The sequence below is a fragment of the Rosa rugosa genome, chromosome 1, assembly GCF_958449725.1.
Source record: "Rosa rugosa chromosome 1, drRosRugo1.1, whole genome shotgun sequence".
Classification (NCBI taxonomy): Eukaryota; Viridiplantae; Streptophyta; class Magnoliopsida; order Rosales; family Rosaceae; genus Rosa; species Rosa rugosa.
Genome location: NC_084820.1, coordinates 47,072,408 through 47,089,074, shown reverse-complemented (window position 1 = coordinate 47,089,074; position 16,667 = coordinate 47,072,408). Strand labels below are relative to the sequence as shown.

General features: G+C 38.1%; 1 protein-coding gene and 1 pseudogene across 1 annotated transcript; both read left to right on the top strand.

The window, feature by feature from the left end:
- Positions 1-3,011: 3,011 nt before the first annotated feature.
- LOC133729273 (potassium transporter 5-like) overlaps positions 3,012-16,667 on the top strand; it is a 22,340-nt pseudogene continuing 8,684 nt past the window's right edge.
- On the top strand, positions 14,309-16,106 carry LOC133739288 (uncharacterized). The gene is made up of 3 exons (XM_062167035.1): positions 14,309-14,467; positions 15,057-15,741; positions 15,926-16,106. Exons 2-3 carry the CDS (start codon positions 15,572-15,574, stop codon positions 16,101-16,103), a joined length of 348 nt encoding a protein of 115 aa, XP_062023019.1. The 5' UTR covers positions 14,309-14,467; positions 15,057-15,571; the 3' UTR covers positions 16,104-16,106.

Genomic DNA, 16,667 nt, shown 5'->3' with positions numbered 1-16,667 from the left:
TGTATGCAAAATGTTGGATGACGTATGGATCAACATACGAATGCATCGAATTGATAACATGACAGTCTAATACAAATCATTTGGAAAGACAAAAAGATTCAAACTTTATAATGCATATGACTGCACATAGAAGCTAAAAATGCATTGTGAACATAACTTGACCACATTGTGCAACTACATTCTCAAACTCAGCAGTACTATACATATATACACAATTCCAATATCCACACGACCTTAGTAAAAGTTGATTTAATTTCTATACATAACCAAATACAAAGATCAAAGCTTCATTATTTGTTCAACAACATTATGAACAGCTGATAAACTCATATTTTTCTTTCATGTCTCCATTGCAAATCAGATGTAAAATTTTCTCTAAATATGGGTCTAAAGTTGCTTGTTCTGTCATGAATGAACTTCAAAGAATCATATTAGAGAGATAGAATAACTATGCTAGAGAAGTTTTTGATGACAAAGAAAAGAAGGAAAAAGATTTTTGAAGACAAACAAAGAAGGAGGCAGGCAAATAAGCGTTTAAGGTTTAGGAATAATTGACTTGCCAAATAGAAAAAGAAATAAAATTGCAAGGGAGAGTAGTTAGGGTAATTTCTAAAAAAAAAAAAAAATTAAGGTAAGCAGAAAAGTAGAGGGGGTGTGTGAATAGAGAAAATAAGTGTATCAATAACACTAACCTATATATAAAATATGAACATGAATGGCTCAGGTTGGACAGATTCGGTTCGTACATTGATTTAAACTAGTTTGATACATTAGAGCATCTTTAGCAATGCTAGCCATTTTTTAGTCAAATTTTAGCCAAAATAGCTAAAAAGTCATTTTGGCTAGTCACTTTAGAAATACGTCTGTATCAGTACTCTCTATTTTAGCTAATTTTGAGTTTATATTATTTTTCAAATGAAGATTAAATAGTTTAAATGTATTTATAAATTACATAAAATAACACAAAAGGAATGTTTTAAATTATAGAGAGCCTCATCTTGCTCTCTATATTTAGGAGCAAGATAGCTAAAAGTTATAATGGAGAGCCACTTAGGAGTCTGGTGCAGCTGCTAAAATATATAAAAAGCTAAACATGCTCTCCAAAATAGCTAAGGAGTCAAAATAGAGAGTCTGCTAAAGATGCTCAAACGATCATCAATTTGGCTGAAAATTTGCAGATTTGATCTATACATTAGGACAAAAAAATTGAACGGTCGAGATGTTGAAATGCGATTAAAAAATGGGTTCCACAAGAAATCCTTGCTGAAGATTCAGTCCGTCTATTGGTTTAAGCGAGTTAGATACCTTAACGATCATCAATTTGGCTGAAAATTTGCAGAGATGATCTATATAGTAGTACCTAAAAACTGAACGGTCGAGATGTGGATATGCGACTGAAAAGTGATCAAAAACTCGTACTTCACACGTTAATTTCAAAGCGGAGCTCCGCTCTGGATAAAATTTGTATATATATATATATATATATATATATATATATATAAAATATTTTAGTATGGATGACATGAGTTATCATTTTTATTTTTTAAATACCAGATTACTAAGAGATGGATTGATTTAACATAAATTATTTCACTTAATTATCTAATTTTGACAATGTTTTTCAATTAACTTCTGTATTTTATTGGAGGCCTCCGGGGAATTCGGAGTGACCTCGATTGTGAAACCTAGGGTTTCGATTGCTGGCAGCAGCGATCTCACAGTCCCCAGACCAGGCGGTGACGGGACAGAGACGGCAAGGGCAAGGTGCGGCGGCGTTGCAGTCCTCTGGATTCTTCTGTTTTCTGATTGGTGTTTTGAAAAGAAAGCTTGAGATGGCGAGCGCTTTAATTTGCGGCGGTTTCGGCTGCGGCGATTAAGGGTGTAGACCGGGAGCCGGAGAGGTTCGTCTCAGCGGTGGGGGTTACATTTCGCGTCAGGGCTCTGTGCTTCAAGGTAGCGTTTTGTGCGATGATCCAGGGGTAACTGACCTCAATGGCGGGGCTTGATCTTCATTGTCTATGTCGGGGCGAACTTACCTGACAACGACGATGGTGGAGCAACGCGGCCGGCCACCGGATTGATGAGGGGAGGTTGCTCCCTCAACGGTTGATAGCAGGTCCATCTGGGAAGAGTGGTGGATGGAGGTGGGCTTTGGCCATGGGCCTAGTCTGGCTGGGCTAGCCCAACCTCTTTTTCACCTTTCTCTGTTAGTTTGGGCCTGTTGTGGACCTTTGGGGAGTGGCAAAGCCCAATTTTATTTTTTGCTTTGAATAAGTGCTCTTACCTTGTCTAACCATGGTCGTAGCCGTATACTGGTTGATGAGTGGCAATGTACACCAGAAAGGTCTTAGGCGTCAAAGCCTGTCAAGTTAGTGGCACTGATTTTGGGTTGGATAGGTGTAGGGGTTTTTTAATTTCTGCATTTTCTTTTTTTGTATTGTTTTGTTTTTGTTATGAGTCATTCTACTTTATGCAGTCTGAATGGCTGCGCATTCTGTATTGTGCTTGATTTTGTACTATGAGTGGTTCTTGTAACCCTCTAGCTTAATGTAGTGACGTCGTAATATATTGGAACCTGATTCCATTTCCCTAAAAAAATTATCTAATTTTGACATAACACGTATATATGACTTATAATAACTATTCCCCTTAATGCAATGCCTACGTTATTGACTTATTGTACGCGTACATGACCACTATAAATGTTTTATCTAGGATAAGAAACAACCGTCATTATTTAGCTGGACGAGGAATAATATATCAATCAGATTTATCGCGCTGATTAATTACCAATCCAAGTTGATAATATTCCTTTCTCGTTTTTTCTCATTAATTAATTCCATTCCAAGTTGATAACATTCCTTTCTCCTATTTCCTTAATTCACGCGTTCGTACCTGTAAACATCACCGCCCTTCCTTCCATATATATCATCTGATTATTTCAACCTCATCTCTCAGAAGTACGTAGACAAGGAACAGGTACTACTGTATTTCTGGGATCAAAGGTAGATATGGCTACAGATGTAATACTGCAAAACACTGTGGAAGAGGAGGAAAACCAGCATGGGGATCAAGTCTCTGAACAGCTCAAAGAGAATCAACTAGTTTCAAGCCAAAAGTTTCAAAGATTTGACTCCTTGGAGGCTTGGACATCGAGTCTTGCAGTATCGCTGATCACAGGCACTCCAAGGTCTCAAACAAATATTCCTGATTTTCTCATCATCTTATATATTACAAACCTGCATAATAATCATTTGTTTTGTATACACTTGCATTTTGTTTGTTAGCTATTAATCCTTGTGCCAGTTTGTCTCATGTAAATCCAACGTCATCAATGTAAATCTTTTACAAATTTGCATTTTAAATTTTCTACAATGTGCATTTTACAGGAAGTGACGTGGTCCGTAATACTGACCCTGGCATTTCAGAGCATTGGAGTTGTATATGGAGATCTTGGTACTTCACCACTTTATGTGTTCTCGAGCACCTTCCCCAATGGAATCAAAGATAAAGATGACATCTTGGGTGTTCTTTCTTTGATTCTTTATACAGTCACATTAATCCCCTTGATTAAGTATGTTCTCATCGTCCTACAAATGATAACGGCGATGGTAATTCTTCTCCTGCATCTATTTAATTAAGCTGTTGATTATTTGTGTGCAGTCCAACTTAGGTTTTATATATTTTTCAAAAGAAAAGAAGGATACTTTCATAGATAGCTTGTAATGTCTGTCGTACAAAATGTTTACCTTGTTTATTTTGGATTTGAACTTAACCCAAAATGAGTGTTTTTATTTAATATAACAATAAGAGAATCTACGTTTGATTCGATCTTCAAAATCCCTCCTCTATTGCATTAGACAATCATACAAAACACGTACATCAACTCTGTGCCTCCTTCTTTTGGGGTGATACGAATGAAAAAAAGAAAATCCACTGGCGTAGCTGGGAAAGGCTCTGCTTAACTAAACAAGAGGGAGGCATGGGGTTTAAAAATATATTTGCCTACAATATTGCTATGCTTGCTAAACAGGGATGGCGAATTCTTTCCAACCCTCAATCTTTGATTGCCAGGCTATATAAGGCTAAATACTTCCCAAATTGTTCCTTTTGGGAAGCAGAAGTTGGGGACTCACCTTCCTTTTCATGGAGAAGTATTCTGCACGGTAGGTCGGTTCTCAAGGCAGGAGTGCAGTGGAAGATTGGAGATGGGAAATCTGTTAACATATGGCATGACAATTGGTTGCCAATTCAGGGTTCTCCCATCATTCACCAACTGCCAAACTCAACCCCAAGTACTGTGGCTGAACTGATTGATTCAACCACTAGGCAATGGAAAACTGACATTGTGTATAGCCTATTCCCAACAGAGGTTGCGGATCGCATTTTATGCATTCCAATTAGTAGACAGCCTACAGTGGATAGGCTTATTTGGAATCCGGAAAAACGCGGTTTCTACTCGGTTAAATCTGCTTATTGGATTGCCCGCAATGAGGTAATGCACCATGTCCTAGTCTCAACATCTACTGGAGACCCCTATAAGGATTTGTGGCGCAGTCTTTGGAGGGCTAAAGTTCCTGGTAAGGTTAGCATTTGTGTTTGGCGTGCATGCCTGAACCTTTTACCTACACGTGATCGTCTATTTACTAAAGGTTATGAGGGGCCTATGAGATGTGTGATATGCAACAATCAAGTTGAAGATGTTGTTCATGTGTTCTGCAAGTGTCCGGTAGCTTCTGCGATTCTACATGCTTCACCATTTAACTTACAGCACACCATCCTCCCTGCCCTTAACTTTAAGGAATGGATGCTAGAAAGGGCAACCACTATGCAGCCTCATCTCTTTGCTCAACTACTCATGACACTACACCAATTTTGTTATCAGACAACACTTTTTGCACAATGAAAAAAAAAATGTGTCGTGTGATGAAGAAAAGTGAATCACACAACATGTTTAGTAAACTTACGTTGTATAAGGTGGTTAAAATTCTGAAGTTTTTGTTTAGAAGGTCATTGCACAACGGTTACAAGAATAATCTGTTGTCTGAATCATAAAAAAAAATAGCGGCAGATTTCCCTCCCAGATCGACTCAAATTTGGCTCCAAATTGGTATTATATAGCACAACAGTATAGTTATATCTGTTGTATGAGAGTACCATGCAAAGCATGATACAACGGTTTTTGACTTTTTGTTGTGTGATGAAGTGGGAAATATTGAATGTGCCTTTATTTGGCCCAAAATGGCACTCGAGCCCCCCAAAAACCTCTGAGTTTTGATTGAAATATAGCACCAAATTGATAATCAGACAACCAAATGAGTTGTTTCCGTTGTGTAAATGAGCATTGGCTAGCATGTTACTTTGGTAGCATATTATAGCGGGAACTTTTCCCTCTTTGGAACCTTAGCTGAGATTTAATTTGTTCACAATCAGACAACAAAACTTCATCTTTACGTTGTCTGATTCATAAAGCAAAAATTAAAAGCCCGCCACAACTTAATTAATTAGCTAGCTAGCTAGGTTTATTGGATTTGCTCTCCCCGCGCGTCTAACACTTTGTCAAAACAGCCGTTTCCTCTCGTCGAGTAGCTCTCTTCTCAACTTCATCAAAAACCATCACTCGATCTCTCATCAAAAGACCATGGCTCTCTCATGAAAACACCATCCGTCATCAAAACACATGCATCTCGATTAGGTCTATCTCTGAGAAGCCATGCCAACCCATTCCCTCTCTCATCTCCCCTCAGCTGCAAACCAAATAGGAAGCCGCTTGGAGGTTTGATTCTAAGCAAAATCACCACGAAGCACTGACCTTGTTGTTCTTGCGCAGCCCACTTGAAACCACTGAGCAGATCTCTCTCTCTCTCTCTTTCTCTTTTCTATCCGTCACTCGCTATTAATGGTGCTCCGGCCACGAACCCGTCTATAGTGAGCAGTTTGACGGCGAATCCTACCAGACTTAACCTCCACTGTGATCTGTCGAAGCTTGTGGGTTCAGGTAAGATTCCAATTCCACCTCTCGAATATGGGTCATCTAAATTCATCTAATTCATGCTTATTTTCATTAGTTATGTGATTGTATTGAACTAAGAAAGCAAAAACAAGCATGCCCACAAAGAAAAAAAATGATGCAGTTACTGTGATTGTGTGAATGGTTTCCCACGAATTCTCCTTCTCTAGATTTGGTCTGTTCGCCCCATTCTACCATGTTTGGATTTTCTGATTTTGATTTTAGGGTTTTTTGGGGATTTTTTTTCAACGGAAAAGACTGTTGCTTTAGGAAATTGGATAACTGATTTGTCAAATTGGAGATAAGGTTTTTGACATAAGTAAATTGCTCAAGTAATGTCGTAACAAATAGCAACTCTGTTTGATTAGAGTCCAGGGAACAAAATAGTATTTGATTGGTTTAGACTTACAATTTAGATTATCTAAATTGGTGGTGAGTTGATGGTGTTAGTGTTTGGAATATGATTTGATCTTTTCATGATATTGTTAGATCCCAGAAAGTGAATTTAGTTTAGGCTTAGTAGATTCAGTGTTCTTTTTGCATTTGCCTTGATTGAAGATGTTTATTCTGTGCAGTAAAGTGATTGTAAATTCATGGAAAAATAGAGGGTTCGGTTACAATATTGAAAGTGTGGAGTATCATGGTGACTTTCAGTTTCCATTGGCTTGTATTGCTTGAATGTTGAATGTGAATCTTACTTTCCAAACCGAAAATGTGGTGATTTTTCTTCAATTAGTATTCCATAAGTCAAGGACAGCATTTCAAAACAGGCCTAATTGTTTTTTTGTGTACAAATATCGTTTTGAAGTTTGGATATATTTGTTTTTCACCTCAGGTATGATAGTGTACGAAAAGCAAGTTGTGAATATGCACTTTAAAAACATGTATCTATTTGGTTGGAACTAGTTTTCTGAGTTTTTTTTTTTTTTTTTTTCAGTTTCTTCTTGTGGGGACAGGGAAGAATGAGTTTTATTGGCTTGCAATGAATTTTTTCATGCTAATCTTGCTTATAGAAAGTGATGTGATTATTATTAACGGGAGGAAATAATGTGGTAAAAGCTAGTTTTTATGGAAGAAGGGAGTCCTATGGTATATGTGCTTAAGACCTTTCTTCCTACAATCATATGAAGAGTCTTATCCCTCTTGGGAATTGATAGGGTGGAAGAGGAGAATGTCAAAAGACTCAAATACCAACAGAAGGGTAAAAAAAAAAATGAAATTAAGTGAATGGTTGTTTTATGCATGCATTCAAGTGCTAGTTAGTTACCCCACATTTTGACTCTACAAATGTTTCAGTGATGTTATGTGTTTATCATCTACTGTTGTGAAAGATGCATGAGGATAGTGTGATCATGTGCTGCAATGTTGAACATGATGCAAATTTGTTTTAACTTGTCGAGACATAATTAGATTACTGAACTTAGAAGACATAAAAGATGTAGAACTGTCATCCGGTTACCAAGAGTGGTCTCATAGACTATACATCAAAACTGTTTCAGTCTAGGGTCAATGTTGTTGCTTTTGAAAGTTCAATATTGTGACTTCAAATGTTAAATTTAAGCCACTTAAACTCTACTCCCTCCCAAGGCCGTTAGGGACCTTGACTGAAAGTATTTTCAAAGTCCTCATTTAAAGAAACAACAACTTAGCAACACTACTAATATCTAGAATTGCCAGCATTTAACAAAACATGTTGTACAAGCTTCCAAATCCTGCAGATTCTAGTCTTTATTCAAGAATGCCAATAGGTTACAAAAAAACTATAGCCTTTGAGTAGTAAGCGCTGGTGGTTTTTTGAACAAATTTCATTTAGGTCTTGTCTAGTCATGCATTATGGAAGGTAGGAGTTGTTGACCTTTCTTCCTAAATCTGATGGCCTTGTTTATTATTCTCAGCAGCCGCACAATTAAGGCATATCTGGTGGAGTTGGAAGAAGCTGTAGAGTGAGTTGGACTCGTGCACTGAGCTTCACTGCTATTGTTTGTATTCATTGCTGGAGCTGGATTGGTGAGTACTGTGAGCTTCACTGTTGAATTTGTGGACTGCTATTAAATTTGTTTTGAATCTTTAATTTGTTGAAATCTATTGTTCTATGCTTAATATATATCATGGTATCATTGGATTTGTTCAGGTGGAATGTGTATAGGACTGGTTTGGTTCATATATACTACATCTGCAGTTAATGTTCTTATTGGAGAATTGTTTGGATGTTGTTTTAGCATAGCTTTTCCCAATGGTGAATATGATATGTGTTTGTTCATGGACCTCCTTTAATATTTTTTTTTTTTTTGCATTTTTGTTTTTGGATTTGCTTAGCCTAAATTTGTATCGATTTGTTTTTCTTCATATATTGTGGTATACTGTTCTGTCTTGTTATTGGATTTTCTTACCCTAAATGTCAGACAAATTTGTTTTTCTTTATATATTATGCTATTCTGTTTTGTCCTTGTTATTGAATTTGCTTAGCCTGAATATATGTTGATATTTTTTTTTCATTGCCTGATATTGGACATGTATATATGTAAATAAACTGCTGTCAGTGATTAAGAGTACCAGAGTTTGAATTGGTAGAGTTTATGGAACTTAGTGAATGCATGCAGGATATGTGATTGGGGTTTTGTTGCTCGATGACGTAGTTTTGGTTTGTGGTGTTTGTTTAATGTAGATGGATAGGTCATGGGTGCATGCTGATAGGAGATCTCATGAATATAAGTTAGGGGTGGCAGAGTTTTGTCAGTTTGCTTTGGGAAATGCTAGAGACCCTAACCGTATTTGTTGTCCTTGCACAAAGTGTGGAAATGTGAAAGATTTTTCTGCACAAGTGATAAAGGATCACTTGTTTGTAAATGGGATTAACACAGATTATGTGAAATGGACAGAACATGGGGAGGTTGTAGTGGAGTCGGGATCATATACGGATAGTGAAAGTCTTGAATCAGAGCCAATTGAATCTGACTCTGTACAGGGTAACATGAGGGCAGATTATGAAGTACAATTAGATAGTGATGTGGAGTTGGAAGGTGATGAGGATGAGGAGCTTTCGAGTGAGTGTAATGAATTCAAGAAGTTTGTTGACGATGCCAACAAACCCTTGTACCCTGGTTGCAATAGGCACACCAAGATGAATGTGCTTGTGAGGCTTTACAACTTGAAAGCCAAGCATGGGATGAGTGATTCGGCTTACTCGGACTGGTTGATTGCCTTTGCTGAGTATCTGCAGGAAGGAAATGAGATACCTTCCTCTGTGTACGAAGCAAAGAAGAGTTTGAGTGCATTAGGAATGGATTACACCAAAACACATGCCTGCCCTAATGACTGTATTCTGTACAGAAAACAATATGCCGATGACACTATTTGTCCTACATGTGGTACATCTAGGTGGAAAATATGCAAAAACAAGAAAGAAAGAGAGGGAGTCCCCGCAAAAGTGTTATGGTATTTCCCTCCTATTCCTAGGTTCAAAAGAATGTTTCAATCAACTGAAACATCAAAGGCCTTAACTTGGCATGCCACCGAGAGAAACAAGGATGGCTTAATTCGCCATCCTGCAGATTCTGCGGCTTGGAAGTTGGTAGATGAAAAATGGGCAGATTTTGGTAATGAGCCACGAAACCTACGACTTGCATTGTCATCGGATGGGTTCAATCCCTTTAGCTCCTTAAGCAGCAAGTATAGTTGTTGGCCCGTTATTTTGGTAACCTATAATCTACCTCCATGGTTGGTAATGAAGAGGAAACACATGATGCTTACCTTATTGATATCGGGCCCTAAACAACCAGGAAACGACATCGATGTTTACCTTGAACCATTAATAGATGACTTAAAGCTGCTATGGGAAGGGGTGAATGGAGTTTACGATGCCATCAAAAATGAAACTTTTACTCTTGGGGCTCTACTATTCTGGACAATCAATGATTTTCCAGCGTATGGTAACCTTTCAGGGAGTATAGTCAAAGGCTACAATGCATGTCCGATTTGCCTTGATAAAACAAAACCTACAAGGCTAGTTCACGGGGGAAAGATGGCTTACACCATTCATCGGCGATTTTTAGGAAGACACCATCCTTACCGAAAGCTAAGGGCTGCTTTCAATAACCAGCCAGAACATGCAGCAGCTCCAGTGCCATTGACTGGAGAAGAATTGTTGAGTAGGGTGGAGGCTGAAGTTCCACATTGGCCGTTTGGAAAAAAAAAACCTGCTCCTGCTTATAGGGGGGCTGAGGATGAAACTAGGCCATGTTGGAAGAAGAAGTCGATATTCTTTGAGCTTGAATATTGGAAGTATCTCCCTGTTAGGCACTACCTTGATGTCATGCACATTGAAAAAAATGTGTGTGATGGTCTAATAGGGACGTTGTTGAACATTCCAGGAAAAACCAAAGACGGCTTGAAAACTCGTTTGGACTTGGTGGAAATGGGTATAAGATGTGGATTGCACCCAAATCTAGATGGTCCGAAAAAGAAGCGCTTGCCATTGGCAAGCTGGAACCTAACATTAGATGAAAAAAGATGTATGTGTGGATCATTTCATGGCATGAAGGTTCCTGAAAACTACTCTTCAAACATTTCAAACCTTGTTTCAATGGATGATTTGAGGCTGATTGGACTTAAATCCCATGATTGTCATGCGTTAATGCAACAGCTGCTCCCAATTGCTATCCGAGGGGTGTTGGAAAAACCGGTCAGGGTTGCAGTAATCAGGCTTTGCCTTTTTTTTAATGAAATTTGCAGCAAGACTATAGATGCTTCAAGGCTTCCCAAAATCCAAAGTGATCTGGTCGAAACTTTGTGTGAGCTTGAGAAGTACTTTCCGCCATCTTTCTTTGACATAATGATTCATTTAACAGTCCACTTGGTTAGAGAAGTTGAGCTATGTGGACCGGTTTGCTTCCGATGGATGTATCCTTTCGAAAGATATATGAAGGTTTGTAAGGGCTATGTTAGGAATAAAACGCATCCGGAAGGGTGCATTGCTGAGTGTTACATAGCTGAAGAGGCGCTTGAGTTTTTAGGTGAACTTTTCTTTGATGATAGGACTGTTGGCATCCCAAAAGAAAACATCACAGCTGACAAGCCTACCTCTGGTGCAACTGTTGAGTCTGTTTATGGCAAAGAATTTCAGCAAGCTCATCTCTGCGTGCTTCAAAACACTGAAGAATTTAGAAGCTACTTTTTGTAAGTTGATCACTATCTATGTTTTTTACAGTTTTGCTTATTTTCTTGTTCTAATGCTTATACACTAATACTTAATAAATATTTGTGTAGGGAACACACGGAACAGTTGAAGAGGGAGTTTCCCAAGTACAAAAAGAATAAAAAGTGGTTGGTGGACAAACAAAACATGACTTTTGCTCAGTGGGTGAAGGAGAGGGTAAGTAGTTTCCATTTAATGTAACTGTAATTTATAGACTGATAAAGCTTTTAATAATGCAGAACATAGTTGGTAAAATGTTTTATTTTATTTTGCAGGTTGAATCAAAGGTTGCTGAACCAGGTTGTGACGTCCCTGAGATTGTGAGGTGGCTAGCAGATCAACCAAGCCATGAAGTCCCGAAGTTTAGTGGTTACCGAATAGGGGGAGTGCAATATAACACTAAGTTGCGCGATGATCTTAGGTCGACACAAAGCAGTGGGGTTTATTTGGTTGCTAAGACTCCTCAAGTAGCTAGTGCTAAGGATAAAAACCCTATTACTGAAGACATGAGCTTCTATGGGGTGATTACCGAAATATGGGAGCTTGACTATGGTCATTTTAGGGTTCCTATTTTTAAGTGTGATTGGGTAGAGAATGAGAAGGGTGTTAGAGAAGATGATCTTGGGTTCACTTTAGTTAATTTAAATAGGAAAGGTTATCTAAATGACTGTTTTGTTTTGGGAAAAAGTGTGGAGCAAATATTTTATGTTGAAGACCCTGTAGATCGTAGGTGGGCAGTTGTGGTGAGAGTCCCAAAAAGAGATTACATTGATTCTGTTAAGGAGGATGATGTTGGGGACACCATTCTTTCCCACCCCCCCCCCCCATCGCAACTACAATGCCAGCTATTCAGTCACATGATAACTCTCAAGATGAGGAGCCAATGGGTTATAGGCGTGCAGGGAATGAGGATATAGTAGTTGAGGGAGAGTAGTTCATATAGTCGTATTGATGTAATTTATAATTGTCATGCCTAAAGGATACTTGGCTCACTAAATATGTTTTTAATGTTGGTTATTTTCTGTTTCACTGATTGTACCAAGTGTTAAGTGTTTGTTATTTTAAATACTCTTATTTTTTGCTTGGATATGTGTTAAGTGTTTGTTTATTTAATTACTGTTATTTTCTGCATCGGCGATATTTGTAGTAATATATGTTAAAGTGTCTGTTATTTTAAACATTAGCAGATTTGTTTACTAATATGCAGCTTATATGTTTGTTATACAAGTTACTCATATATGTGGATTTGATGTACTAATGGGGCTAACATTTGTGTAGATAATGGCAGCATCACAATCTGCTAGTGTATCAAAGAAGAGAAAGTCGAAAGAAAATCGTTCGAAGCCTAAGAAGACTAAGTCTTTGAAGTCACCGACATCATCATCATTTTCCGATGGATCTCATTCAAAAAAGGGAAAGTCAAAAAAGAAAGAACCTGAATCAACTGGGGGCCTAAAGTTGCTGAAGCGGCCTGCAGTGACTATGTCACGCATTACAAACCGCAAGAGTCGTAAATGCAAGAAGGTTGTTTTATTTAACAGAAAAGGGACCCCTTGTGGGAAGGTGGCTAAGCAAATGCAAAGCTACATTGGTGTGTTGGCAAGAAGGAAGGTACCGGTAATAAGGGAAAATTGGAAAGCCGTAACTCTTGAAGAAAAGAACAAAATCTGGCAACGTGTTCAGGTGATTAAGTTCCTTATCTGTTTTATTTAGTATTGAAGGTGTAGTTAGTTAGGTTGGTATGATAGTGTTCATTGTTTTCCTTTTTCAGTAGTTTCTGAACTTGAACTGATAGTTAGCAATGAAATGTGCACAGATTCCATTTTTGATTGGTCCTGAGCATAAAAAATTGGTTTTGGAATCTGCTGCAAGAAAGTGGAGGCAATTCAAGTGTCTACTTACTTCCAAGTACGTTATCCCCTATTTGGATGACCCTGAAGCCTTGCAATATCCTCCAGATGATTATCCTTTCATCAATGCTGATCACTGGACAGAATTTGTCAAAATGCGGACAAAGCCTTCATTCTTGGTATAAATGCACTTGTATTTCAATCATTTAGTTGTAGTCATATAAAATGCAGTTATGTAAATATCGAATACTTATTTAACTAATTAGTACCCCTATTTTGCAGGAAAAGCGTCGTGCGCAACAAGAGAGGCGCAGCAAGAATAAGTATCCTCATAGAATGTCCCGTAAAGGATATGCAGGGTTGGAGGCTGAGTTGGTTAGTGAAACTGTTTTCTACCTTACTTATGTGGGGTTCCTAGTTGTAATGTATGCATTAACTATCTTATTTTGCAGGCTGATGGAATGAGTGATGGAGAAGTTGATAGGGCCACTTTGTGGATAAGAGGACGACAGACAAAGGATGGCAGTTTCAAGGATGAGGAGTCAGCAAAGACCGCTGAAAAGATAGTAAGTCCATATATTTATTGGACTATTTTTCCATGTATAAGGTTTGTTTAGATGATATGTGATGATATTTCCTAATCTAAACTGTCAGACAAACTTGAAAAGAAAGCTTGACAGTGGAGAGCTAAGCGCTGAAGGAAGTAATGATGTCTTAACATTGGCGTTAGGGACTCCGGAGCATGGGGGAAGAGTGCGGGGAGTAGGAGGTTTTGTCACTCCCTCTACTTACTTCCACCTCCCTAAACGTAGAAAGGAGAGCATAGAAGCTACTGTCAGACTTAGTGTGCAGAAAATATTGTCAGAGGAGAGAGAGAAGATAGTAGAGGAGGCAAGGGAGAAGATACTAGAGGAGGCTAGGGAGGCGATAGTCAGGGAAGCGAGGGAAAAAATTGTTGCAGAGGAGCGGGCTGTGTGGGCGGCCAAGTTTGCTGAACTTGAAGCAAAGATAAATGGAAAAGAGGCTGCAACTATTCACCCACATGTATCTGGCCATGGAAGCTGCTCAATGACAGCTAATGAGATTGCTCAAGAAACGGATAAAGGTCCGTTGGAAGAAGTAGTGAACAATGTGGATGGAGCTAAAATTCTGAGCGTTTTTGAAGAAATGGAAAACAAAACCATCATGTGTAAAAGGAAAGGGACAAAGGTTGTTAAGGGAGGCGGGTTGGATAAAAGTCCTAGGTGCAAGAAAGGGAATGAGTTTCCCAAGTTGCTTGAGAAAGTAGTTGTCAACCGTGAGGAGGTCAATGAGGCTGTTGAAGAAAATGTCAATATGATAGATATCAAGGAGCCGGAGAATGAGGAGGGGGCAGAATATGTGGATTTGACGATGCGTCAACCTACATTAAAGGTAATTTGGTTTTACTTAAAGCCAATAATGAACTGGAAAAAGATCAAAGTTCGATTACTGCATACATGTGTTTGACACCCAAGCTGAACCAGTGGGGCATTTCTTGATTTTTGAAAAACCTTTACTTGTAGCTTTACTCTCAGTTTTTCACAGCTTAAAGGAGACTCTTCAATGATCATTTTGAACTTGGTTTCGTGAAAAACAAAGTTAAAATGAAATACTTATGCTATTTTGATCAAACTGCACTGTTTCAGGATTTTTGTTTTATTAAGCGTTTCTGTCACTTTAGATTCTTGTTTGACAATTCATTTGAACTGCGAATAGCATGAAACTCTGGAAAATAGTAGCTTTGCATGTCTACTTGAAATCTGGAAAGTTGTGCTTCAAATCATTGAAAGAGTAATTGTTGGTGAATTTTTCTTTCAAGTTACCAGTTTTCTGAAACTGTCTGAAGCTTGCAGCATGTTGTTACTCATAGAATGCTTATGAGTTGCTTATGAGTATGTTTGTGGACTACATTTAAATCTGTTACTATTTTGAATATATATAGGGAACAACTATAAATCTTGTTTTTTGGTTCATTTTTTAGTCAAACGTAGCTGAGGTTGATTGCAAGTTGGCAATAGGTTCTGTTGAACATATTGTTGCTTATGCCACTGTTATGGAGTGCGAGGATCCTTCCCAACTCGTTCATGGCACTCCACTAGGGGATGGTAATGTGCGTGTTTCCATCTATGCCGCGCTTGAGGAGAAAACAAAAGTGCCATTTCCTGTGAAAGATGAAATTGAAACAGTGAAGCAGGCTATGGGGAGTTGGGTCGCATGGCCTAAACACCTAGTCATAAAATCTGCAGTCAAGGTAAGAACTGTGTATAATTCAACCTGTAGCTACTTTGATAACATTCATTTGTTTATAGAAATTCACTTAATTGTAGATATGCAGCTTATATTTATGATTTGTACCTTACATTTATTTTCTTATTCTAGAAACCTACCAAGGATAAAGCTGATAAGAAGAAGAAAAGGAAAGAGATAGGGGAAGAGGACTCGGAGATTGAATTTGGCTTGGCCAAATTGGCACCATCGTTGCCAGCTTCATTGAAGATGTTATGTTTGTGGGGTGAGGATGCATTCAAAGATGGGAATACAATCAACTTCTACATGGAGCCTGAAGTGTTTGGATATTCTCGCAAGACATTTATATTGGGAAAAGATGTTAGGCGACTTGCAAGCATGAGGGAAGTAACTGGAACTTGCATTGCTGTGTATCAAAGGTAGAAAAAGTCCTTCAACTGATATTATATAAATATATATATATATATATATATATATATATATATATATATATATATATATATATATATATATATATACATACATATATGCTTTGTCCGTAATGCCTTGATAAGGAGTATAGTTGCTGAAACCCAATGAGTTGGTGCAAATGTTTGTTATTAGGTACCTCTATGATAAGTTGAAGGCTTATAAAATGCTGGACATGGTTGCGTTTGTTGACCCTTCACTTATTGGTGCTGTGGGGTGTGGGAATGGAACTGTCAAGGCCCAACACATCAAAGATAGGCTTGTAACTGCTAAACCAGGGCAGATGTTCATGCTGCCATATAACTCAGGGTAAGTTAATGAATGTTTGCAAACTTTCATATCTACTGTGTCTGAACATATATAACAAATTAGTGTTCAAGATATATGACATTTTGTATGCATGTAGTGATCATTGGGTGTTGACACTTGTTGATCCGGAGAAAGGAACTGCCTATTTTATGGACCCGCTGAAAAGACGCTTACCCACAGGAGATTGGATGTCTATCGTGGATACGTAAGTCCCTCGTTTACATATTGATTGAAATGCAACAATTTTATGAAATCTGTTTAATACACTTGTTTTCCTCCCTTGCATTATGGTACATTATTGATCATATTGTTGTTTTGGTGTAGTGCTATGCGTATGTATATTTCTGAAAAGAATAAGCAGAGTCGGAGTTCAGTCCATTGGAAAAATTTGGCTGTAAGTTTCACCACTTGTGGTTTTCAAAAAACAGTTTTCCATGCCAAGTTTTCACTTGTTCATTCATTTGCTTGTGTTTAGGGCATTCCTCCCCAACCTAGCAACAAGGAGTGCGGGTACTTTATCATGCGATACATGAGAGATATCATTGAGGATAAAGACATGTCATTGTTT

Bases quoted from the DNA above. Each gene is read 5' to 3' on its own strand.
- LOC133739288 (XM_062167035.1), top strand. From the start codon at position 15,572: ATGTTATGTTTGTGGGGTGAGGATGCATTCAAAGATGGGAATACAATC. The intron at 15,742-15,925 runs GTAGAAAAAGTC...GTTTGTTATTAG, and splicing joins TGCATTGCTGTGTATCAAAG to GTACCTCTATGATAAGTTGA.